The sequence below is a fragment of the Vipera ursinii genome (genome assembly GCF_947247035.1).
Source record: "Vipera ursinii genome assembly, chromosome: Z".
Taxonomy (NCBI): Eukaryota; Metazoa; Chordata; class Lepidosauria; order Squamata; family Viperidae; genus Vipera; species Vipera ursinii.
The window spans coordinates 78,388,361-78,416,154 of record NC_139517.1 but is presented as its reverse complement, the minus strand read 5'-3'; the positions used below and the strand labels follow the sequence as shown (position 1 = coordinate 78,416,154).

Genomic DNA, 27,794 nt, shown 5'->3' with positions numbered 1-27,794 from the left:
TGGCTGCATTCTGCACCAGCTGGAGCCTCCGAGTAGTCCTCAAGGGCAGCCCCATGTAGAGAGCATTGCAGTAGTCCAAACAGGAGGTCACGAGTGCATGAGTGACTGTGCGCAAGGCATCCCGGTCTAGATAGGGCCACAACTGACGCACCAGGCGAACCTGGGCGAAGGCCCCCCTAGTCACAGCTCCTATATGATCATCCAAGGAGAGCTGTGAATCTAGGACACCCAAGTTGCGAGCCCTATCTACGGGGGGGTAATATCTCACCCCCCATAATTAACGATGGAATATTCTGAATTTCCCGAGACGCCGGCACACACAGCCACTCAGTCTTGTCAGGCTTGAGCCGAAGCCTGTTCCTCCCCATCCAGACCTGGACCGCCTCCAGGCAACAGGACATCACGGAGAGGGAACTAAGCCTGGTGTCACTAGTTTCTACACACATCGGGGGGAAAGCGCAATCCTATTAATTTTAGTGGAATTTACACCCTTGCTTTACATAGTACTGTGTTACAGATTATAGAGCTGCCATTTATCTATAATCAATTTGTGGACTATTTTTTCAATGTTTATCTGTAGAACTTTCACTTAGTTCTTTGTTATACTTTATGAGTCAAACTAGAGTCTTGGACTTTAAGAGAGCTAATTTCAATACACTTAGAGAGAGCTTGGGAAGGATTCCATGGATGAAAATCCTCCAGGGGAAACAACTCAAGAAGATTGGGAAATTTTGAAAAGTGAGATAATAAAAGCCCAGTCTAGCACAATACCAACAAAGAGGAAAACTAACAACTCTCAAAAAAAACCAGCATGGCTGCATAAATAACTCTCTGATAAATTGAAAGATAAAAAGGACAAGTATGGAAAGTGTAAAGAGGGGCACATAATTAAGGCAGAATATCAGCCTGAGCCTGCAAAGATGAAGTGAGGAAAGCTAAGACTCAAAATGAACTAAGGCTTGCGACCAAAGTCAAAAATAACAAAAAAAGCTTCTTTCAACATGTAAAAAACAAAAAAGTAAAGGAAATGATTGGTCCATTAGTGGGGGAAAGTGGCAAGAAGGTGACAAGCAACAGGGAGAAAGCAGAACTATTTAACTCATTTTTTGCATCCGTCTTTACACAAAGGGGAAAAAACAGCCCAACCTATTAAAAACTATCATAAAAAACAAATTAGAAACACAAGTTAAGATAGGCAAGAAAATGGTAAGTGAGCACCTGTCCAGCCTAGATGAGTTCAAATCACCAGGACCAAATGGATTACACCCTAAGGTTTGAAGGAACTGGCAGATGTGATCTCAGAACCACTGAACTACATCTTTCAAAGATCCTGGAGCACTGGGGAACTACTAGAGGACTGGAAAAGAGCTGATGTGGTTCCCATCTTCAAAAAAGGAAAAAAAATGGATCCAGGAAATTACACACCTATCAGCCTGACCTCAATACCTGGGAAGATTCTGGAAAACATAAACAACTAATCAGCGAACACCTAGAGGCAAACAAAGTCATTACCAAAAGCCAACATGGGTTTGTCAAAAACAGATCATGCCAGAGAAATCTTATTGCATTCTTTGACCAGGTGACAAAATTAGTGGACCAGAGGAATGCTGTGGATATAATTTATTTGGACTTCAGTAAGGCATTTGATAAAATGTGGGTTAGACAACATCACTACCAGACAGATTCGTAGCTGGCTGACCAGCCATACTCAGCATGTGTTCCTCAATGGAATTGCATCTACATGGAGGGAAGTGAGTACTGGGGTGCCCCAGGGCTCTGTCCTGGGTCTAGTGCTCTTCAACATCTTCATCAATGATTTGGATGAGGGGATAGATGGGGAACTCATCAAATTTGCAGATGACACTAAGCTGGCAGGAACAGCGAACACGCCAGAAGACAGGCTTAAGATACAGAAGGATCTTGACAGACTTGAACATTGGGCACTATCTAACAAAATGAAATTCAATGGTGAAAAAAGTAAGGTTCTACATTTAGGCAAGAAAAACCAAATGCACAGGTATAGTTTAGGAGGTACCTTGCTCAATAGTAGTAACTGTAGGAGGTAACTTGGAGTCCTAGTGGACAATCACTCAAATATAAGCCAGCAGTGTGCTGCAGCTGCCAAAAAAACCAACACAGTGCTAGGTTGCATTAATAGAGTTGCAATCAATCACGTGAAGTGTTAATACCACTTTACAATGCCTTGGTAAGGCCACACTTGGAATACTACATCTAGTTTTGGTCACCACGATGTAAAAAAGATGTTGAGACTCTAGAAAGAGTACAGAGATGAGCAACAAAGAAGATTAGGGGACTAGAGGCTAAAACATACAAGGAACGGTTGCTGGAATTGGGAATGTCTAGTCCAGGGGTCAGCAACCTGAAACAGTGAAAGAGCCACTCGGAACCGGTTCCCTCACAAAAGGAAAAACTGGGAGCCGCAAAAAAATATGTGCACATGCGCGCATGCGCAGAACAGGGTTTGACTGAAGAGTGGAGCCAAGGTGAGATATGCACATACCCTGCATATTTGAATTGATTGGTTGAACTTTTTTAGTCCCACTTTTTTTTTTTTGGACTGCACATGGCAGAGGACTGGGAGCCGCAGGAGATGGCTGAAAGAGCCGCACGTGGCTCCGGAGCCGCGGGTTGCGGACCTGTGGTCTAGTCTAATGAAGAGAAGGATGAGGGGTGACATGATAGCAGTGTTCCAATATCTCAGGGGCTGCCACAAAGAAGAGGGAGTCAAGCTATTCTCCAAAGCACTTGAAAGCAGGACAAGAAGGAATAGATGGAAACTAATCAAGGAGAGAACCAACCTAGAACTAAGGAGAAATTTCCTGACAGAACAATTAATCAATGGAACAACCTGCCTCCAGAAGCTGTAAATGCTCCAACACTGGAAGTCTTTAAAAAGAGACTGGACTGCCATTTGTTTGAAATGATATAGGGTTTTCTGCCTGAGCAGGAGTTGGACTAGATCACGGGTCGGCAACCCGCGGCTCCGGAGCCGCATGCGGCTCTTTGAGCCGTCTCCTGCGGCTCCCAGCCGCCTGGTGCGCGCGCACCTCTTTGAACGGGCAGTGGTGCGCGCGCACCTCTCCAAATGGAGAGTGGCACCGCCCGTTTGGAGAGGTGCGCGCGCACCTCCCCGAATGGTGAGAGGTGCGCGCGTACCTCCGCGCGAACGGGCAGAGGTGCCGCTCTTTGAGGAAGCTGTAGCGGCCCGTCTCCGAAGCTGCTGCTTTCGGCAGCTTTGCAGACAGGCCGCTACAGCTTCCTCAAAGAGCAGCGCCCCTGCCCATTCTGAGAGGTGCGCGCGCACCTCTCCGAACGACCGGAGGTGCGCGCGCACCTCCCCAAACCTTTGGAGAGGTGCGCGCGTACCTCCGCGCGAACGGGCAGAGATGCCGCTCTTTGAGGAAGCTGTAGCGGCCCGTCTCCGAAGCTGCCGAAAGCGGCAGCTTTGGAGACGGGCCGCTACAGCTTCCTCAAAGAGCAGCCCCCCTGCCCATTCGGAGAGGTGCGCGCGCACCTCTCTGAACGACCGGAGGTGCACGCGCACCTCCCCAAACCTTTGGAGAGGTGCGCGCGCACCTCCGCGCGAACGGGCAGGGGCGCTGCTCTTTGAGGAAGCTGTAGCCGCCTGTCTGCAAAGCTGCCGAAAGCGGCAGCTTCGGAGACGGGCCGCTACAGCTTCCTCAAAGAGCGGCATCTCTGCCCGTTCCCGCGGAGGTATGCGCGCACCTCCAAAGGTTTGGGGAGGTGCGCGCACACCTCCGCGCGAACGGGCAGGGGCGCTGCTCTTTGAGGAAGCTGTAGCCGCCTGTCTGCAAAGCTGCCGAAAGCGGCAGCTTCGGAGACGGGCCGCTACAGCTTCCTCAAAGAGCGGCATCTCTGCCCGTTCGCGCGGAGGTATGCGCGCACCTCCAAAGGTTTGGGGAGGTGCGCGCGCACCTCCGGTCGTTCAGAGAGGTGCGCGCGCACCTCTCCGAATGGGCAGGGGGGCTGCTCTTTGAGGAAGCTGCCGCGGCCCGTCTGCAAAGCTGCTGAAAGTGGCAGCTTTGCAGACGGGCCGTCGCCGTCGGGCAACCGGGAACCGGTTCCATCTCACTTTTTAAAAAAATGGCAACCGCGTGCATCCGTGCAAAAAACTGTTTTGCGCATGCGCAAAACCTTTTTTGCACATGCGCGTGCATGGACACACGCACGCGGCTCCCACTTTTTTTAATTTGTGATGGAACCGGTTCCCAGTGGCTCTTTTCCTTTTTTAGGTTGCCGACCCCTGGACTAGATGACCTTCAAGGTCCCTTCCAACTTATTATTATATGTCCATTGCACCAAATGAATATAGTAGTAAAAAAATTGCTATTTAAAATGGCACTGTGGCTTTATCCTCCAGTCTGGGCCTATATTTACTATTGTTTATAGATTGAAATCTAGAGATGCCCACATTTATGCAGCCTTAAACTCTGAATATATCAGCAACCAAATATTTTACCTGTCATGTCGGGATTTTGGCCTCAGGTTATATTTGCTAATATCTGTTTTCTTGAACAAACAGATATTCAGCAATTGGTTTTTAAAAATGTTTTCCTTATTTTCATTTCCATATTTTTCTCAGGGATAAGCACCTTATAAGCTGTGAGTTCATATAACATGCAGCCTACAGTTTTTCCCCTTGCCGAAGAATTTTTCTGGTGCCAATAATAACATGTTCATAGCTTCACTCAGAGATCCTGTCCAGAGAATGCAAGTTATGATCATCGAAGTTTGGGCAATATATTTAGAATGTGGTAATGGTGTATTTACTATGCTGTAAATATTGCATAGTATATACTATTTCATTACTTTTGTGTAATTTTAATTGTTATTTAATTTTTCTTTTTTTTTACTGTAGTTGGATCATTTTTAAGCAGGAAATTACATTATAAATAAAATTGTCTTCTGTTTGATTTTAAAGTTCCTTGCATCAAGTCAGTTACAGCATATGCAGAGTAATATAGACAAGGCCTTATGCGGTAGGTTTTACTCTGAACCAACATTTGTTCCCTTGCAATTCATGGATCATCTACACGGACCTACCAAAAAGAATAATACAGTGTCTGCAGCTGGTTACTTGTTACTGTGCAACAATAGCTTGGATTTCCCACACACATCACCATCATCAGAACTGGATGTTTGAGTATAGGTAATCCTCAACTTACAACCATAACTGGGACCAGAATTTCTGTCGCTAAATGCAATAGCAATGTGGAAGAATCATTATTTTAAGAAGTTACTGTTTTGATTTCTCCTTCATATTAAGAATAAGTCTAGAAGTTCAGAGTTCATTCTTAGCTAACCTGCTTGTTTTTCACTCTTGCTGTGGAATAAAGGAAAAGGGGAAGGAACCTTCACATAACTCTAAAGCTTTGTCCTCTGTAAAAATCTTAAGAGTAGCAGTTCCAACCCCAGTCGTGTGCAATCTCCTGAACATAACAGGGCCATGAAATCATGGTGCCAGGTTTTGATTTAAAAAAACTGTTTTATGGAGGGGGGCACTTCTGCATGGAGTATAGCACTAGGTACTGTGAATACTGGCTACCCATGGGGTATCTTTGCTGTTGTTATTAAGGAGCTCCTGGAAGCTTGTAAAAGAGTTGGGCATTACCTTGCTTATTATGTTTGGTTTTTATGTTATGCTTTTAAGTCTGCTTGAACTAAAAATAAAACTTAAAATCCTTTTATTTAAGGGAGTGTTCATTGTCTTTGGATCCAAAACAATCAATTGCCTAGGCAACTGATCACTGCCCTGACATTTGGCAAAACATAATTGGGATGAAGATATAATCCAGTGACAATGCCCTGGTTCTGGAAAAGAATATCTACTAGGCAAGGTGCTGGTACCATAATTATATCCTTTGTTGGCCCAGCACAAGCGTTTGTGTGATGCCAGCAAGGGTTGGTGATAGCGCCACAGGTCGTGAAATGGGATACCGTGCCGTGGGGTACAAAAATGGGATGCTGCCACACCTCAGGGTGCAAAAATGGGATGTCGCTGCATCTTGGGGTGTGAAAATGGTATGCTGCTGCACCAAAGGGCGTGAAAACTGGGCGCCATGCAAAAACAGGGCACTGCACCACCCAAGAATGGGGCAGGGCTAGTGAGTATCATGTGGGTGCTAGTGCCACCCTGTTTGCATCACGCATGTGCTCGCGGCCCCATTCATGCGTACACGCACGCACATAAAATGCTGCCCCTCCCTTTCCCGCCAACTGAGAAAGGTTGGTGACCTTTGATCTAAAGACCTTTTGATTAACCAATATTTGAGATTGCCTAATGCCACTACAGAAGCATCCTTATTTGATTGGTGTATACTGACTATACAGTACAGAAACCCAGCTGCCAAGAGCAGATGCCTTCATGTCATTCCATTAGAGAGGCAATGGATTAATTAAGAGGAATAGTTATACAGGCAGGGATTTAGCAGCCAAGGTTTACAAGACCTGATGCTCAATGTCTCACAGCTGGGATGAGGACCACTTTATGAAAGGAGTCCCTTGCTGTATGCTAAGTTCTTTGCTGGCACTGCTGAGCCCAGCACAGGGTTATATAATGCTGATAGGGCAACTATCAGTGTTATAACCTCCTGTATCTTGTATATAGGGTACCGAGAGAAATGTTCCCAAGCCTCTTAAGTGGCTAAAGAGGGAGAGAGTTCTCAGCAAAGAGAATCCAATTTCATGAAACTTCTTTTAAAAAGTGTGCCAAAAACAGATATGTTACCTTCCAAACTTAAAACTGTATAAAATTAAATAAGCATATCCCACCACAGGCAGCAGCAGTGCCTGGAAATTTTATATAGTATGTAAAAGAAGCTGGTTGATTAATGTATTTTTTGTCTTTAGCAATGCATCTGAGGACATTTTAGACAAAACAAGAAGAAATGAAGTTTGCTATGTTCTTGCTTTATGAGCTTTAAGGTATAATTCACTGTATGAATTTGGAACTCCTTGTCATTGCAAAGAAGTGGCATTTTTGTCAAAGGTGTCTTTTTTATTCCTTCCTTTCTTTTAAAACCAAAAAAAAAAGAAAGGGCCAACAATTTTACTAGGAGCCAGTCTGGTGTAGTAATTAAAAGTACCTGGATAGAAACTGAGTTCGGATTTGTCTTTTTTCAGAGCATCCAATTGATGATTTGGGGCTAGTCATGGTCTCTCAGCTTTAGGAACGAGGTATGATAGACCGCTTCTGAAAAAGTTGCCAACAATGCTAAGAATCACGACTGACTCAAAACACACACACACACACACACACACACACACATTATGGGAAAATCGCCAGCCCAATGTTGTCAAAAGAATGTGAGAATAGACAATGTTATAATAATAATAATAATAACAACAACAACAACAAGTTGGAAGGGACCTTGGAGGTCATCTAGTCCAACTCCCCGCTCAGGCAGGAAACCTTATACCATTTCAGGCAAATGGCTGTCCAGTCTCTTCTTAAAAACCTCCAGTGTTGGAGCATTCACCACTTCTGGAGGCAGGTTGTTCCACTGGTTAGTTGTTCTAACTGTCAGGAAGTTTCTCCTTAGTTCTAGGTTGCTTCTCTCCTTGACTAGTTCCCATCCGTTGCTTCTTGTCCTGCTTTCGGGTGCTTTTACTTCTGACATGTCTCTGAATTAGATCAATTTACTGAGAACCCATGAAAGTAAACTATAAATTTATAATCTCACCCTGTCCTGCAATAGTGTAGGCTCTTGGAAGAGAGGCAGAAAAGGGAGGAGAGGCTGGGTCTAGAAGAAAGAAATTTAAGTTACAGGTGGCTCTGCTTATGGCAGCAGTAAGAGGGAATCAGGAAAGTAAGACCACTGACCAGATAAAAAAAAGTCCCAAACAATGAGGAGGAAAGTTCAATGTATTTTGAAGTGAAGAAAGAGGAAAGTTCTCACTGATAATAAATGCAGGTGATCAGAAAGAAGAGGCAGCAGCTTCATATGTTTTAGTTTTTAAACTCTACATGGATTATAGAAGTTTATTAGATTTCATTTGTCCCTCAGCATAGCACATGATAAATAAAGCAGAAAATAAAATATATTTAAGACAATGTTTGATACAGACTCCATAGATTAATATGGTCTAACAAACATTTTATAACAACTTTTGATTAGGGAAGCAGTTCAATACTAAACATGTATACATTTTCTTCTTCCCAGCTTTGCAGCTCTTGATTTTCGAAAGTTATAGGGGAAATAAATGGCATTAGGAGCTGTGGTGGTGCAGTGGTTAGAATCCAGTATTGCAAGGTAATTCAGCTCATTGCCAGGAATTTGATCCTGACTGGCTTAAGGTTAAGTCAGTTTTCCATCCTTGCAAGGTCAATAAAACGAGAACCCAGATTGTTGGGGGCAATATGTTGACTCTGTAAATCGCTTAGAGAGGGCTGTAAAGCCCTATGGAGCGGTATATAAGTTTAAGTGCTATTGCTATTAAAGTTTTTTGCAACTGAATTGTATAATTGTAGTGAGCTATTTAAGCTTTGCCTCAAGGTTGCTTGCAATCAGCCATACCCTGTCAGGTATTGTTGTGATTCTGTTAATCTTTGATGATTTATCTTTACTGCAGGAGTATTTGGCTTGCCCACCTGAGAGTGGGCAGTTAATCCTGATGAGTCCAAGGACCAGACATCCATGATAATTTAGGAGTCCTATAGTCTGTTTACCATTACGATATGGTTAACAAGGTACAACTTTTTCCCCTTCCCCAAATGGTGCAAAAGGAAAGGGTGGTATGGTATGGAATTGGAAAGAAGATGCTTTCAATGAAGTAAAATGTGTAACTGACAGCAAGAGTCATAGAAGATAACCATACAAGGGATCTGTGGAAACCTATAATCAGAAAAAGTGGCCTATAGAGTTTTGGTTAAAGCTGTTCAAAAGTGCAGAAGTACAGTATGTCCTGTTGAAAAACGCAATAGGTGGTAATTATGTACTACAATATATGGAAGAAATAAACCCAATCATAGTTAAAACAGCACCCAATGTAGGGATGGATAAGTGACTCTAGAACAGAAAAAGGATGTTGAGGTCAATTTAAGTCTCTGCTTTGGTGAAATGAAAAGCGTATTTATAACAAAAGCTTATTTATCACTATATAAATGGTAACTTGGGGACCTGTCATGTTCCTGGAAGAGGTTATTAACAAGCCTCTGGAAAATATTAATTGGCTGAAAAAAGCAATTGGTAAACTATATTTGCCCTCTCCTTTGCAAATTATTTTGATGCCCTCACTTTGGCTTTAATATATAAATGTCTAACCACGGGCACTCAAAAAGCAATTGGGCTATATCTCTGGACCTGTAGATTTATAGTATAGCTGTAGATTTATGGTATAGTATAGTATGACTGGATTGTTCTCAGGTCTGGTTTGTTTATAAATGATTCCAGGTGTTTGGCACCCAGATTATAGAAGATAACTTTAGGGACAGCAATGTTTTGCAAGAGCTATTTTTGCCAAGTGAAAGGGATGGATAGCCCAAAGAATATACCTTAATACCTTAAAGGATCAGCGTGGATAAATGTGTTATTGTTTCCAACTATTTTCTATCTTCTGTTTTCTAGAAAAATTTTCTTTGAAGCTGTTGTGTATATTTTAGATTACAATAGCTTTCACAGATAATTGGGGTCACAAAGATATTGAACGTATGACTCAATAACTGATTGTTAAAATAGCTGCATTTGTTCTAATTTACGAATACATGAGCATTAGTACAATTGCTGATGTCCTAGCAGTAATTGGGACCCTCTATCTGCTATCAGCTAGGGAGGAACAGGTGTCATTAAGTAAGAATGCTGTTTGTTCATCTTGCATCCAGTTTTAGAACACCAAACAAGACCACTATATCTCCAGATTTATTTATTTTATTTATTTATTGAACTTATATACCGCCCTTCTCCCATGGGACTCAGGGCGGTTCACAAGGTAATTAAAATAACACTACAAATACAAAAAGTTAATAACAATTAAAATAAATTATCCTTAAAATATAAAACGCCTATAGCTCCAATTAAAACCCAATTATAATTATAATAAGTTAAAATTAAAATTCTCAGTCCTGGCCGGAAAGCTCAAAGAGCCAGGTCTTCAGGTTGCTGTAGAAGTTTAATACAGGTAGTCCTTAACTTACAACAATTTGTTTAGTGATCATTTAAAGCGGCACTGAAAAAAGTGACTTATGATCATTTTTCACATGACCATTGCAGCTTCCCTGTAGAAAAATTAGCAAAATTCAGACACTTGGCAACTGACTCATATTTAGGTTTGTTGCAGTGTCCCAGGGTCATGTGATCACCTTTTGCGATCTTCTGTAAAGCAGTCAATGGAGAAGCCAGATTCACTTAATAGACATCTTACTAACTTAAAACAACTTCATTAATTCACTTAATGACTCTGGGAAGAAAGATTGTAAAATGGGGCAAAACTCACTTAACAAATGTTTTGCTTAGCAACAGAAATGTTGGGCTCAATTATGGTCATAAGTGTAGGACTGCTTGCAAAGTGTTTTTAGAATGGAGCCCAACTATAATCAATATTTTAAATTTGGCATAGCATCCAGTAATTATTTTTCTAATAGCTATATAGATATGTATTCCATATGTTAAAGTTAAATGTTTCTATGAAAATGTACCATTTATTATTTGGAGACTTGGAAATCATGCAAAGAAAAAAATATGGAGAGAAATTACAATATGTCAGAGGTGAAATGTAGTGGCAATGTGGGAAGAGCATTGTTATTTTGAAAAGTTACTTAGATATTTTGATTTCTCCTTCATATTAAGGTCTAATTTAGAACTAGACTTCTTTTCCACTCTTGCTTGCTGAACAAAGGAGAAGGGGGAGAAATCTTCATGTATTTTCAAAGCTTCTCTTGCTGCAAAAATTTCAGACTTTTTATTCCCATCCTAGATTCATGTGTCAAGGTAAGTCAAGGTAAGGTATTCCAGTCTCCTGAACGTAGGGCCATGAAATCACAGTGCCAAGTTTTGATAAAACCTTTAGGATTGTTGTTAATTGGGGAGCTTCTGCAATGGAACTGAGCACTAAGTACTGTTGATAGCATATGTACTGTCATTGTTAAGGAACTTCTGGCAGCCTTTAAGAGATTTGGGTGTTATCTTGTTATGTATGCTTTTAATTCTGTTTGCTTGAACTAATAATAAAGCCTAAAATCCTTTTATTTACTAGTGTGCTTATTACCTCTGGAACCAAAAGAACCAAGTGCAGTTCACAGATGCGTGTAATTTTTTTTTTTAGCTTTAGTAACTGAGAAAGTTTATTTGAATAAAACTCAAATTTCCCATTACTCTCATTACATGCAGATTATCTAGAGGGTACTTTTTTCTCTGCTATATTTTCATAATAGCTCTAAATGTTGATTGCATGGAGTATCAAGATTAGCAATGCATTAATTTTTATAAAAAATGCACATTAATTTATTTTTGGCACTTTTTAAAAATAAAAGCAATTTCTCCTTGTTGAGAGGCTGATAAAACTCCAATATTCAATTTTTCAGATACAGCTGTTATTTGCAGTCTAATGGGTCAACTGATTTTTAGAGAAACCACATTTTTGGTGAAGCAAGCAGAACTTTTCATTAGGTGTTGTTTCAGGATCAAACAATGGGAGGTAGAGAGTAGTGATGAGGTCTCAGGAGCAAAAATGTGTATTGTGCCCCTGAAAGATACTGCTCCATTGTTGATGGTGCAGTGAGATTCAGAGACTGGGAATTGATGTGGCCTGCTCCTCTTCCTCGTGAATGGGGATAAATGGACAATTCAGTGACCCAATAAGATTTAGTAAGATTGTGGATAAACTTGGATGGATGGTGGCTTAATTCACCTCCACTCCCTTGTAACATATGTTTTTCCAAGATATATGAGGCTACACTAAATAGGAGAAGGAAAAGAAACTGCAGAGTAGAGTCTCATTTTATGCTGCCTTTCTGGGGATACTTTTCAAAAGCAGAGGTGATTAGTGCTTCATTCTCTCAACATTGTTTATGTGACACAGGTAACTGAAAGGCATTAGTCTGAAGCTAAAATTAAATCCATTTGTGACAATTTAAATGGTTTGTACAATCATTACAGCTCAATTTTTGTGTGAATAGAGCTATTAAATTTTTGGCTCTTGTTCCTTTTTCCCACCAAAACATTTTTGCCCATCAATTAGTTTTGAGCACCAATTGGTTGTAATTAGTTATTTCAGATGACTTGCACATTCTTCCTGTCAAATGGGTTTATGGTTATAGATTGATATTTGACATTTACCTTTATGAATTTATGTAACCTCACCATACCCCGAAGGATTTTGCAAATTGATTATATCAACAGCAATAGCGCTCTTAGACTTATATACTACTTCATACCGTATTGAAGTATGGAATATTTCTGAACTTTTGAATAGCTGTAACAAAAACTCTATAGGCTGCTTTTTCTGATTTGAGTTGGTTTGCCAGATCCCTTGTATGGTTATCCTCTATGACAGGGGTCCCCAACCTGTGGGCCACGGTCTGGTATTGGTTCGTGGCCTCTTGGCCACTGGGCCGTGGAAATGGCTAACAAGTGCGCGCACATGTGCATGCACCCTCCTCACTCGCGCTAGCAGCCCCATTTGTGCACGCATGGGGGCGCTAGCACTGCTGCCAGCATCATGCAGGCATTAGTGGCCCACTTGCGCATGGGTGCTAGCAGCAGTGATGTGTGTGCACTGCGCACATTTCTCTGCTCCTCCCTCCCTCCGGGCCACCAACCTGGAAAGGTTGGGGAGCTCTGCTCTATGACTCCTGCTGTCAGTTCTAAAAGATTCCCTTGATCTGGAACTTATACACTTTATTGAATTACGTTTTACTTCATTGAAAGCATCTTCTTTCCAATTCCATACCATATCACCTTTCCTTTTGCACCATTTGGGGAAGGAGAAAATGTTGTACCTTGTTAACCATGTTATAATGGTAAACAGATCATAGGACTCCTAAAATTTTTATGGGTGTCTGGTCCTTGGATTCATCAGGATTAACTGCCCACTTTCAGGTGGGCAAGCCAAATACTCCTGCAGTAAACATAAATCATCAAAGATTAACATAATCACAACAATACCTGACAGGGTATGGCTGATTGCAAGCAACCTTGAGGCAAAGCTTCAAAGCTCATTACATTTTGTATTTAGGTAAAGATAATGTTATACAATTCAGTTGCAAAAAACCTTTAATAGCAATAACACTTAGACTTATATACTGCTTCATGGTGCTTTACAGCCCTCTCTAAGTGATTTACAGTCAGCATATTGCCCAACAATCTGGGTCCTCATTTTACCGTCAGAAGGATGGAAGGCTGAATTAATGTTGGGCCTCTTTGTCACAGAAGCATATTTGAATCAGCATATTGCCCCCAACAATCTGGGTCATTTTATCAACCTCAGAAGGATGGAAGACTGTGTTAACCTTGAGTCAGTTAGGATCGAACTGTTGGCAGTCGGAAGTTAGCCTACAATACTGCATTCTAACCACTGCGCCATTTGGACATCGGATTTTAATACTACTGGTGGGCAAAATACAGAACAAGATTTATCTTTGATAAATCAGGAATATTTTTCTAGTCTACAGCTAGATTTTTGTACCGAAACCTAGTTTGTTTCACAGTATGTCAACTACTGTGAACTAACGTTCGCACAGCCAGCTAAATGGATGCTGTGGATGTCTCTAATGCTTCCAATCCCTGTCTCCATTCTTATGCTGTATACTAATTATCCTAGCTTTGATATCTATGGAAAATGCTGGTATTTGTGATTCGGTTAATCATGCCAACTTGATCAAAGACCAATACAACTATATTGTTAAATCTGTGATGTGCACACTACAAAGCTGTAACAATTCTTGTGTTTCTGGGTCAGGACCACATGTATATCTAAGATTGTGCATTCATGTGTAAATAATACTGAGTAACAATTTTTCACTATGGTTAAGGTATTCAAACCAGTACTGTATAAAACAGTATTGTATTGTGTAAAACAGTATAAAGGGTATTAAGTTCAAAAAGGTCAGATGAGTTCTAACAAGAGAGAAAGCTCTGTTAGTGTTTGTGCTGCTGAAGCTTATTCTTTTATTTAAATAAATTTTAAAACACAAAACTACAAAATGTTACAAATAATATAATCCAAAATACAGAAATATAAACAAATATAGATTGATGATACAAGTACATCTGAGGCAAAATAACATCAAAAATAATGTATTATACTTCTTAGATTCCATTTCATTCCTATTTTTATTCCTTTAATACTTGAACTGTTAAACACTTCAGTTGTCTCAATAGTCATGCTTTTAAATCACATATGGCTACATGAATCACAAGAATTCTCTTTAGGAATCAAAAGAGCATCTCCTGTGCAAGTGTTATGGACCGTGAATAGTTTGAAAACGCTTCAGCCCTGTTGAAGTATTCTTTTCCTTCAGTTTACTATTTGCATGCCTCTATAAAATAATTGAAATTCCATGATAAAGTTCATTTTTAAAAAGACCCTAATTAAGCTGACTTTTGAAGAAGTACATTTAAGTACATATAGCGTTGAAGCCATATTAATATTTATATATTTATTAACCAGAACAATTTGTCTTGCTTTTGTCAAATATCATGACCTCATCTTGGAACGCTGTGGGAAAATATGAATCCTGTTCTGAGAATTCATTGCAGCCTTAATAGCATACAACTTGCCAGTCAAAACAAAAATGAACATCCCCTTCATTCTGAATTTGGACAGTCATGAATGGTTCATAGCCCTGATGATAAATTTGTTTCCCCCCCATTTGTTTGTTAGTTCTAGACAAGGAGTCTATGAAAAATTCATACTACAACTGAAAGCTATGATGTCATTCAGAGCACTGACTTATGCCAGTCAATTTCACAGTCTTCACAATAGCTACTGCTGCTATGTGAAGCCAAAGAGACACAAATATTTACTGTGCCTGTTTTGCCTTGTAACTCTTTGTTTCTCACTTGTCACTAGGTATGAGATCATTTTTTCAGCCTACTGAGTCCATGTCTTTGCACTGGCATATAAAGAACTCTGTTGCTTGTGTGGGACAAAACAGTAGAACTTTTGAGAGGAAAACTAGATCTGATTTAAACACAAGGCACTTTTATTCCAGTAACAACAATAATAATAATCTTTGTCTGCTTAGTCCCCTTTTTAAAACAATAATAAAATTAAAATGAAGTCACACATTTTAATATTCATTCCCTTAAAACCAATCTTGATAATATGCAGCCTAAATTGTAGGAGATTGCTGGATATGCTTCTTACTAAGGTTGCTAACAAGTAAATTGCTCAAAAATATTTTCTATATTAGTAATTTGAAAATATGGGACAGTAACTATAGATAAACTAAATTAAACTTGAAAAACAATTTGGTACTTTTAACTCATGAAATTCTCAAGAAATATTTCATTGGTGAAATATTTTTTCTGCATTAATTTTCTGCTTTTTGTTTCAAATTATTGTATAAATGGGTTAGCTGTATTTAGTACAAAGCATGTATGAAGTTTAAAATACTTCATTAGGAAACAATATATGAAGGGTTGTCTCTTCTTCTAACCAAAGCAGCTTGACAGATGAGACTTATCAGTGTTTGAAACAAAAATCTTGTTAGCAATAAGATTGGCTAGCAATTGTTCCAAGATCAATATGAAACAGTATTTCTTTTATATCATCTGAAGTTTCAGACCTTATCATTCTATGCTATATGCACTAAATATTAGTAAACAAGAAAATCTTACAATTATCATTTCTATCCACAGAAATGTTATATATCTCGCACACGTAACGTTAATTCAATTGTACTTGGCAGTATGGAGCACTAAATAATACTGGCTTCTTCAATACTAGGATAGCAGACATAAATGCCCAATTTGAAATATTTGCATAAGTAATAATATGACATTTGTATGTTTTTTATTTGCACACAAATGGCCATTTGTGCATAAATGACTATATAAATTTCCTGCAAAAATAAAAAGCCCTAGTAAATCCTTACAGCTCACAACTAGTCTTTGAGAAACTCTGTTAGCTAGCCTGTTTATAGTGTATATAGCCTTTGTTTATAGTGTAAAATATATTCAAGACAGCCTGAAAAAAATGGGAGCAAGGTGAGAGTGGTTTTTTCCCCTAGATGATTAAACTTTCCTTGTCACAAGGGAATTTTTATTCACCACAAATATCCACTTGTATAATTTTGTACCCCTGCCTTAAACTTATGAAATTTAGGTGCTATCATTCTTATTTTGATATCTCATTGAATATCAAAGTTATGTATTTCTTTTTAAAATGATTGATATCTACCTTACAAATAACTTTTGCTTTAAATTTTCAAGGGACTCAAGCAAGAACCTGATTAGAATTCATCAAGATGATTACCTTTTACAGGTTATGGTATATGACATGTCTGAAGATAAGATTTCAGTTTTAGATTAAAATTATTCACACCTACTGAAAAAAGTTAAAAGATTATACTACAATAGACTTAATTTATACATAGAATAAACAGAGGACAGTTCTGCTCCAAGAACATTTCCCTTCAGGTCACATAATGTTAACAATTCTATTTATATAGATGGGTTCTAGTAAGTCAGTTACCACTTTTGTATTACTCTTCATTAAATCTGCATTTCTATATAACAGGAAACAAAAGCAGCAAACCTAATTTAATCGTCGCTGTCACTCCCAGATTCACTCAACTGCAAGTCATTTCCTGTTGTTAAAAAAAAGAGAATTGTCTTAATTTTGAATTAAGTTCTACATTGATGAATTATGAAATGTTAGCTATCAGAGACATAAGAGAGCAAAAATAGGCAGCAATTTTATAAGACCATTAAAGAGTTTACTCCAAGTGGATTAGTTCTGATATGTATACTGAAGACCGGAGTTCTATTATTTCTGTTTCCAGTGTTCTTTGGCATGATTCACAAGAAGCCCAAATGTTGCAATGATTCCTATGCAAATCACAAGCTCATAATTTTCTTTAATAAACTTGTGTACAACTAGAGTTTAAGTTTTTTATTGGCTTCATCAGACTTGACCCAGTAATGGGACTTTGAACTAATATGAACTAAAGCAACTGCATGTACTGTTAGTATCAGTTTCTTTAGACTAGATCTGAATCAGTCAGACCAACAACTGCTCTAAGTTATGAGGTCATGCTGAAAAATGCAAGTCATTACTATCTATAAAAAATCATGACATAAAGATTAACTAAGGTAAAGGTAAAGGTTCCCCCGCACATGCGTGCTAGTCGTTTCCGACTCTAGGGGCCGGTGCTCATCTCCGTTTCAAAGTCGAAGACCCAGCGCCTGTCCGAGGACGTCTCCATGGTCATGTGGCTGGCATGACTAGATGCCAAAGTCGCACGGAACGCTGTTACCGTGGTGGTCCCTATTTTTCTACTTGCATTTTTTTACGTGCTTTTGAACTGCTAGGTTGGCAGAAGCTGGGACGAGTAACAGGCGCTCACTCTGTTACGCGGCACTTGGGATTCGACCCGCCAAACTGCCGACCTTCTGATTGACAAGCTCAGCGTCCTAACCCACTGAGCCACCGCGTCCCTTAAAGATTAACTATTAAGTGTATAAAGGGAAAAATAAAGTATGTGTTGGAAAAGGAAAATAAGTGTTTCCAACAGAAGAGAATACATTTAGCTTAAGGTTGAACTGTGAAGTCCTTGGGTGCTCTCTGAGCTTGATTGTTTGCTTACAGAAATAACAGCCTTTATGATGGACCAACAAGAAGACCAGCAGAGTGCATCCATGAACACCAACTAATAGTTAAAAGATACACCTTAATGTCATGTGGACAGACTCAATCATAGCTTTGACTGAGAAACTGTGAGCATCCTAAAGGTAAAGGTAAAGGTTCCCCTGCACATATGTGCTAGTCGTTTCCAACTCTCGGGGCCGGTGCTCATCTCCGTTTCAAAGCCGAAGAGCCAGCGCTTGTCTGAGAACGTCTCCGTGGTCATGTGGTCGGCATGACTAGACGCCAAAGGCGCACGGAACGCTGTTACCTTCCCACTGTACTGCTCCCTATTTTTCTACTTGCATTTTTTACGTACTTTCGAACTGCTAGGTTGGCAGAAGCTAGGACGAGTAACAGGCACTCACTCTGTTATGCGGTACTTGGGATTCGACCCGCCAAACTGCCGACCTTCTGATCAACAAGCTCAGCGTCCTAACCCACTGAGCCACCGCATCCTAGACCAAGCATCCTAGACCAAGCTAAATCCAAAATATCTAGAGAATTCCTGGAAGCTCAGCATTCAGACAAATCAGCCATTAAAGATATATATAGAGAATCACATTTACAAATAATTCAAGAGATGGTAAAAAAAAAACTAAGGAGGAAACAAAAAGACCAGAACACATTCTCTCCAGCAGTTTATATCCGGAAAAGAAGGAATACCAGACAAACAATCAAGCAGAAATAATATCCTAGTCAAGGAACCGATGATCTTATGAGACAGTCCCGATGGAGCAGTGGTTAAAATGAAGTACTGTAGGCAAACTCTACCCACAGCCTGGAGTTTGAGCCTGATGGGGCTCAAGGTTGACTGAGCCTTCCATCCTTCTAAGGATGGTAAAATGAGGATCCAGATTGTTGGGGCAATATGCAGATAATGCTTCTATATTGTAAACTATCTAGAGAGTGTTGTAAAGCACTAAATTGTGGTATACAAGTTTAAATGCTATTGCTATTACTTAACTAAGTAATGAAACATCTACAAGCAAAGAAACAATTCAGAGAACAGCAAGGACTCAACAGAAAACAAGTGTGTTTGTGAATACAAATGTCACTTGTTATCTGCAGTCTTATATTCACAATTATAGAAACCAAGCCTACAAACATTTTTGTACCTGCAAAAAGGTGCAAATGTTACATTATGTCAAAAAAGCAGTCAAGCTTTTGTGGATGCGTAAAATATATTTTTGAAAGAATTATATCATCTAAGCAAGATGCCTGCATTTCTTTTTCACTTAGTTGCAGCTTGATTGTGAGGCTCTAAGTAGCTTCTTTGTGACTTTTAGCTCCTTTCAAATTGCTTTCCTGGCTGATGATGGGAGCTGCCCTTCTTACACCATATGGTTTATGCTGGCTTCTCTACTGCCTGCAGTTGTTGCAGGATGTCTGTGGACCAACTTCTCAAATGTGCTCATCCTGTTCACATATAATTACTGATTTCCATAAGTTGTGTGTGGGCAGCATTGACATCCAGTAGCCTGACAGAAATTAATGCAAACAAGTTGTAGGCAGCATCACCATCTTATGGGCTTCTTGAATGCCAGTGCTGATTGAAGACTGTTCCCACAGTAAGTCACTTGAAAGAGGCTAGTTACCTAAAGGGAGCCACATGGAGCCCTCCTGACTGAGCTGATCCAATGGGATGCATTTCAATTGGGCATGAAAAAGGAGCGAATAAAGATCACTACACAGACAACCCTTATGGGAGGTCAACCACAGACTCAACCCCAATTCCCAAAGATGAAAAATTTTGTTATTTCAGTACCGTTATCTCCCAGGAATGAGGACAACTTGTACTTAGAGCAGCCTTCCTGAGCATGTTGCTCTTGTGAAATCTTGGTCTATAGTTCTTATAATTTCCAGGTTGCATTTATGTTGTATGATGGCTACTTAGTGAAAATACTTACTGAGAGTATTCATGAGTTGATTGTTGCCTTGTGCCCTGCCAGTACCATTGGCAACCACATTCTTGTTGTTACACTGCTGAGAAGGAGAAGGATGTGCAGTTTCACCCCCATCACTGCTGGAAGTTTCATCACCGCTCCCAGAGGAACTCTCAGAATCAGATGAACTGCTGCCACTACTGCTACTCATCTGCTCAATAATTTCAACCTCAGCTCTTAGTTCTAGAGTAAAAATAGGAGGGTCATTTCTTAAACGTTTATTTATTCATTAAAAATATAGCCTGAGTTTTCTCAAGAAATTCAAACTTATTTAGATAGCACTTGCCCCTGCAATTCTAATTCTATATGGTTGATTTTGCCCTAGGATTGAAATTCTAATTTTAACTTAAATATAATGCTCCATTGGCTCTCAGTTATTTAGCCCACCCCAGATAGTCCATGGTTTTAAAAGATGTCACAGTTTTAATTAAATTACATTTGGTTTCAACTAATATAATTGTAAGGTGACTGGCTGTTGAAGGTTATAAGCTGTGTTCCTGCCATTGGAAAAATATACTGAAGAAAACTTACAAGGGGGAGTAATAAATTTTCTTTCCATCTCAGACAGTAGGCAGGCTATAGTAAGTGTTCTACCTCTCTTAATGTCATCCAATTGAGGCTCTGGTGAAGGATTGTCTTTCAGTGGGGATGTTTTAGGTCCAGCTGCAGGCTTTATTGGAGCTCTGAACTGGCTGGAAGATTGTGCAGCTCGAGCAGATTGCTGTTCTATCCGTGCTTGGATTTTACTGCTGCCTTCAGCTCTGAAAGGAAATATTTAAAACAGATAACATGTATAATATGTAGTTGCTTTCCATAACTTACCATACCCTTAATTTAGTTTGAGTCACATTATTTATTTTAAGAAACCCTTACTACTGTTTTCATATTAGAAATACGTCCAGTATAATCTTGGGTCTTCCCTTTCAGACAAAGAACCTTTATATCTAATATATCAAAGGCGGCTGTCTCTCCCCAACTCCTGCCTGTTCCAAAACTGTTGATTTTGTTGGCTATTCTGCCAGTTATAATTAAAATAGTACAAAAAGTGGTGAATTTATGTGTGTGGAGATTTCTGTAAGAGTAATTGGGTCCGCTCTTCATACTTCTGTTTCCTCATATTGCTTCTCCTTTGTGGCTATGCAGAGGAGTTCTTCCAATTCTAATCCTTCTTTGTAGCTTGAGGGAATTATGGAACTAGGATTGGTACAGTCTTTGAGAGAAATGGGAAGCTTAGAAATATGAAATATAAACAAACAAATAAATAAAATCTAATTTCTATTCTCTCATTCTCTCTGATCTTAATAAATCTTAAAGATTAAATAAATAATACCAATGTACCATTTATGGAACTGCTAAATTCCCATTCTTTCAACTGAAGAAGCAAGAATTAAGTACCAGCTAAAGTTTCCCAAGAATTAATTTTTTAAAATTTAAAATATCATCTAGGTCATCCCTCTGCTAACTTTATTAAAGACGGATAAGATCAGTGATGATTAAAGTTCTAATAGGGAGAGAAAGCATATCGGATATTCTTGGAATAGCCATTTCATTTAAGAGTGGAGGTTATGGACTATGTACTAGACTAGATTTCTTTCCACCATTCTGATATTTAATGTTTATTATTTTATATAGTCAAGATAAAAGTAGGGGATAGAAGAACAGTTATTTCAAAAAGAATTATACCAGACATGTCAAACACAAGGCCCGGGGGCCGGACCCGGTCCGCGAAGTGGTTTCATGTGGCCCGCAAAGCCATCCTGGAAACAGTGAGGGAATGGCCCCCACTGCCTTGGCCCTGGCCCAGAGACCCTCCTTCTGCCAGAGACCCTCACTCAGATCTGTCCCACTCCTGCCCAGGACCCCATAGGCACTCTTGATGCAAACGATGTAGAGCTGGCCACGCCCACCCAGTAGGCCATAGGCACTCTAGCCACGCCCACCCAGTAGGCCACGCCCACCCTGGCCATACCCACCTGGCCCCCTGAGGGCAACCGCAATGCTGATGCGGCCCTCAGTGAAACTGAGTTTGACACCCCTGAATTATACTATATGCTGATCCATATTGGCCTCATATGTTTGAGCCTGTGTTACCTTGTCTTTTTGACTTGAATGCTGCTACTTATCTTTTCAAGCACATATTCCCCAGTATCATGGTTGATAATAAGTACACAGTCTTTTTGGTAAGGCCTTTTGTTTCCTTTGAAAACAGTCATTGGAGGCGTAGAACCCTGATATTGAAGAAAAATAAAAATATATTTAAATCTAAACAGGTAGTTATGCATATGTAAGAAAAACAGATATAATAAATAGCATAATCAGTGTCTCAAATCCAACTCAGAAGATTATGCTTTAATCTGTATTTTCTTAATATTTTGTTCTATGATAGGTCGTTGCTATATTTTTAGATGCAAGAAAGAAATCATATTTACTTTGGCAAAATTAGTACACAGAACTTGCTATTTACAAAAATGATTATTCATTTGCTAATTTTCCAAAGAAAAATTGTCTGTATACTATGCCTGTTACACAGAAGAAATAACTGAAATTAGAAGTGACAATTGTCATAAACCAGTAGAGAAACATTTGTTGATTTTGCTACAGCAGACTGATATGGCTAACTTTGTGACTATAAACACCATATTAAATATTCTATCGCTATGCAGATAGGCAATGCAACAAAATATTTTATTTATAGTTGAGAATATAATTTATAAAGAAATCAAACAGAAAGTTTAGTTATGATTCAATATCTGGAACAAATATATCATCAATATTATTTATATTCAATATCAATAGATTTACAGAACTTAACATACAGTGAGGGGAAAAAAGTATTTGGTCCCCTGCTGATTTTGTACATTTACCCACTATCAAAGAAATGATCAGTCTATAATTTTAATGGTAGGTTTAATTTAACAGTGAGACACAGAATAACAACAAAAAATCCAGAAAAATGCATTCCAAAAAAGTTATAAATTGATTCGCATTTTATTGAGTGAAATAAGTGTTTGATGCCCCATCAATCAGCAAGATTTCTGGCTCCCAGCTGTCTTTTATACAGGTAACAAGCTGAGATTAGAAGTACTCTCTTAAAGGGAGTGCTCCTAATCTCAGCTTGTTACCTGTATAAAAGACACTTGTCCACTGAAGCAATCAATCAGATTCCAAACTCTCCACCATGGCCAAGACCAAAGAGTTGTCCAAGGATGTCAGGGATAAGATTGTAGGCCTATTCAAGGCTGGAATGGGCTACAAGACTATCGCCAAGTAGCTTGGTGAGAAGGTGACAACAGTTGGTGTGATTATTCACAAATGGAAGAAACACAAAATAACTGTCAATCTCTATCGGTCTGGGGCTCCATGCAAGATCTCACCTCGTGGAGTTTCAATCATCATGAGAGCAGTGAGGAATCATCTCAGAACTACACGGAAAGATCCTGTCAATGATCTCAAGGCAGCTGGGACCACAGTCACCAAGAGAACAATTGGTAACACTCTACGTTGTGAAGGACTGAAATCCTGCTCAAGATCCCCCTGCTCAAGAAGCACATGTACAAGCCTTAAGTTTGCCAATGAACATCTGAATGATTCAGAGAACTGGGTGAAAGTGTTGTGGTCAGATGAGACCAAAATCAATCTCCTTGGCATCAACTCAACTCACTGTGTTTGGAGGAGGAATGCTGCTTATGATCCCAGGAATACCATCCCCACCGTCAAACATGGAGGTGGAAATATGCTTTGGGGGTGTTTTTCTGCTAAGGGGACAGGACAACCTCACTACATCAAAGGGACGATGGACTGGGCCATGTACTGTCAAATCTTGGGTGAGAACCTTCTTCCCTCAGCCGGGGCATTGAAAATGGGTTGTGGAGAGGTATTACAGCATGGCATGGCAATGATCCAAAACACACAGGCAAGGCAACAAAGGAGTGGCTCAAGAAGAAGCACATTAAGGTCCTAGAGTGGCCTTAGCCAGTCTCCAGACCTTTATTCCATAGAAACTCTGTGGAGGGAGCCGAAGGTTCAAGCTGCCAAATGACAGCCTTGAAACCTTAATGACTTGGAGATGATCTGCAAAGAGGAGTGGGACAAAATCCCTCCTGAGATGTGTGCAAACTTGGTGGCCAACTACAAGAAATGTCTGACCTCTGTGACTGCCAACAAGTACTAAGTCATGTTTTACGAAGGGGTCAAATACTTATTTCACTCATTAAAATGCAAATCAATTTATAACTTTTTAAAATGCGTTTTTCTGGATTTTTTGTTATTCTGTCTCTCACTGTTAAAATAAACCTACCATTAAAATTATAGACTGATCATTTCTTTTGTCAGTGGGCAAATATACAATATCAGCAGAGGATCAAATACTTTTCCCCCTCACTGTGGTTCTAGAGAATTCAGAAATATTACTTTATGAATACTTCAATGCACATTAGGATTCATACATAGCCAAAATAATATTAGGCAATGAAAATGTTTTAAATATAACATCTATATAGAAAGTTGCCAGAAATTGAGAAGGATTCTGACATATTTGTCTCAGGTTGATTATCGGAGGTGTGCATGCTCTGAAACATCAGAGTATTACAAATCTCACAAGCACACACACTAACCTTTATATAGATTCCACACAAGCTTGAAAAAAGTACTGTAGGCCCTATATAAAGATGCATTAAACTAATGCAGCAGCATCTTTCTTCAAGCTTGCCTGGAAATCAGAAGTGCTTATTTCAATGATACAGTAAAAAGTCGTATTTATAGTCAGGCCAAAGTATTTCTTTGCAATCTTTCTCAAAGTATGCACAGCATATTCAAAAGACAGTCGTTAAAAAATGGTGTTTTCTTAAGCAAGTCTGAGTTCCCACAAATTGTTTTTATGAAGTATATCATGTTTCCCTTGGCTACATGTGAAGAGTTCAGAGCAAAGCTTGTAGGAACCTTGACACAGAAAGCAAATCTGCAATGTGAGATATGGGAAACTTACAGGAATATGTGGTAATGTAATTGTGACTTCATCTCCTTTACCAACTTGAAGCTCCCCTTCACAAGACGTATCTATAGATGCTGGTTTAAAATCATCTAGAGGATACAATAACTGATATTAAACATACATCAGATTATAAAGGATGCTTGATGAGTATTTATTTAGACACAATCACATTACTACTTTAATTTTATTTTATTTTATTGTTTTCATTGGCATTCAAATAATTTTGGAACCAGCTTAGTAGAGTGAATGTGCAGACAGGAATTAAACTGAATTACCAAATTATAATGTTCTTCTGCAATTAGGTCTGTCGTGCTTTGTTAGCCAATAACACAAAAAATTCTAACACATCATACTTCATTTTTTCAAAAAGCTATTATCTGCTATAAAAAATAAAAATAAAAGCCTTAATTTTTTAAAATTTCCTTGACCAGTCTTTTTTTTTTGAAGTTCATTCGTAAGGCCAGTTTTTGTTTTAAATGACAATTCTATAAGTGGCCAACTGAACCAACTTTTTTCTAGAAATAACTATTTTCAGATAATACTCCCTACCTTAGTTTGAGAGCACAAAAATTATTAAGAATGCAACGAAGACTGATTCTAGCTATGAAACAAAAGGTTTCTATTGTAGTCCTTGTCTTTTCAACAATTCCAAGAATGATTGTCAGTATAGGCCTGGTATATTCCTCTTCCTTTAATAGTAACTTGATGTAATACAACCAACATTATATATAATAAGCATCTATAATATGCAGTCTACTATTAGCAGCCTGAGGTGACAACTGGATGCACATTTTGCATTGACAGCAACTACAAAAGGCACAATTCTTTCCTGGTGCTGCAAACAGATATTAATCAATGTCCTATGTTATTAAATGTATTTTTAATTTTTATCTTGCCATTTTCTCTGAGAGCTCAAGACAGCACATATATGGGTATTCTTATTTGAAATCAAGTCTCTGGATATGACATGACATTGTGCAACATATAATTATATAATATAATTATACATTATACAATAAAATTTTGTTTTAATAGAATAATTAGAGTGTTTATTAAACATGAATGCCCATATTTGTCATTTGCCTGTTATGCAAAATCTGTCCTCTGGGCCATGTTATATTTCTTAATGTGATGATACTCAAAAGAATTGTAAACTGCCTCAGAAATTGAGGTTTTACTGTTCTTGTTTGAAGATCCCTCCAGATATACCTTTTGTGCAAATCCTGGACTATGGATCTAATGAAATCAGGGCTGTGTAGGGCTGAGTTAAAAACTCTTCTAACTCAGCCCTACAATAAGCTTCTTTCTTTTTCTTATCTTTTTTTTCCAGTGCCGGAGTTTGTGGGCAGCTTTTTAAAATTGGCTTTGCTTTTATGTCACCACACTTTTTCTGGATGCAAGCAAACTCTTGGCTCAATGTATGCTAGAGAAGTAACAGAAGCAAATTTTTGAATCTCTTCTGTTGAACATCTGGAGGGAGAACTGATTGGCTTGTGGTATTCCTTGCTAGTTTTCATTTCTTTTTATCTTAGAAGCTGCTCATATGCTTCAAACTTATTGGTGAGGAATTGGAAAATGAAACTGAAAATTATTTTATGATTGGAAACTGAAGAAATGAAGTTTTTCTCATTTATTTTTTTTGGTGAGGAAAAAAACCCACAAGTAAATGTCTAGAGGTGAAACTCTTTACAGAAGGGACAGATAAAGTAGGGCTAGATTTGCCTAATCCATAACTAACAAACATAGGTAACTGATTTAATCTAATTGCCTGGGTTTGCATAATACTAAACTGTCAATTAACCATATCACTTAGATCATGGGTGTCAAACTCGCTGTGTCATGTGACATGTTGTGACATATTGTGACTTCTTTCGCATTGCCAGAGCTGGGGTGGGTGCAGCCTCCGCATGACGCAACCGGCCCATGGGCCGGCAGTTTGACACCCCTAACTTAGATTCTCACAGCACACTAAACCTGAGTAAATAAAAGCAACTACTACATTCACATCTCACTTTTGTCCAAAATGTTTTGAAAGGGTGATGTTTTTTTTAATGTTACTCTAAATGAACCATATGGTGGTTTAACATAGTGGCCTCATTACCACAAGAATACAATTGGCTCAATTCTCACAACACAGGGATCCACAAACTATCCAACCCTATTAAGCCTTTCTGTGGATATTAGCTATTAAAACCTCTAGAACATTATCCCCTTCCAGGTGAGATTTGCACCCATCCCTTTGGCCTTTGGAAAGGGCCTGAAAACCTGGCTCTGACATCTGATCTGGGCCCCAACATGTCATTCTGGAGGTGGTTAATGGACTGAGGTAAGACCCCATCCCCTCCCTGTGTACATCTGTTAACTTTCCTTCCCATCTTTATCAATTTAAATAAATTTTAGTGTTAATATGTTTTATTTATTGTAAACTGCCTGGAGTCGCCTTTAGACGAGATGGGCAAGCACATAAATCTAATAAACAAGCAAGCAAGCAATTCTCCAAATACTAAAATCAACCGTGTATCATAAAGCGAGTTCAATTGGGCTTACTCCCACAATAGTGTAGGTAAGCCTACCCCAACATAGTGCGCTCCCAGGTAAACCACAGCACGCGGCTGCCGCTTGGCTGAGCAGGATGGGAGGTTGTAATCCAAACCTTAGAGGAGTGGACCAGGCTGGGGAAGGCTGCTCTACCCACTTACCTGGGAGTAAGTCACCCTGAACTCAATTATCGGTTAGGCAGGCATAGGCTAGCGCGGTTAGGGCCCTCTTTTGACACGGGGCCAAGCCAGCTTAATCAAGCCGATGCTTTGGGGGTCGCCGGCCTGGCCCGTAAGCGCCGCCTCTGCCGGGCACTCACAGCGAATGGTGTGGAAGGAGGCTTTAGGGTGCCGCTCGAAGCTTTCGCCCAGCTGCAGAGGATGCTCCTCCTTGTCCAGCAGCGGGTTCGCCACGCCGTTCATGGCTACTGCGGCGCCCACCGAGAACAACAAGAACACCCGCAGCCGCCCCGCCCCGCCGCCTTCTCTTCCGGG

At 39.5% G+C, this 27,794-nt stretch overlaps 1 protein-coding gene across 1 annotated transcript; it reads right to left on the bottom strand.

Annotated features, from left to right (window-relative positions):
- Positions 1-7,558: 7,558 nt before the first annotated feature.
- On the bottom strand, positions 7,559-27,786 carry EAF1 (ELL associated factor 1). The gene is made up of 6 exons (XM_083376684.1): positions 27,620-27,786; positions 24,757-24,851; positions 21,864-22,000; positions 20,367-20,533; positions 19,737-19,955; positions 7,559-16,789 (listed from the first exon to the last, which is right to left on the bottom strand). Exons 1-6 carry the CDS (start codon positions 27,720-27,722, stop codon positions 16,743-16,745), a joined length of 768 nt encoding a protein of 255 aa, XP_083232810.1. The 5' UTR covers positions 27,723-27,786; the 3' UTR covers positions 7,559-16,742.
- Positions 27,787-27,794: the final 8 nt, after the last annotated feature.

Excerpts from the sequence above, each read along its gene's own strand:
- EAF1 (XM_083376684.1), bottom strand. The coding sequence starts at position 27,722 with ATGAACGGCGTGGCGAACCCGCTGCTGGACAAGGAGGAGCATCCTCTG. Across the intron at positions 20,534-21,863 it reads ATTCAAGTCAAAAAGACAAG|AGCTGAAGGCAGCAGTAAAA; the intron begins GTAACACAGGCT and ends ATTTCCTTTCAG. Across the intron at positions 16,790-19,736 it reads TCAACTCATGAATACTCTCA|GAAATGACTTGCAGTTGAGT; the intron begins GTAAGTATTTTC and ends TTTTAACAACAG.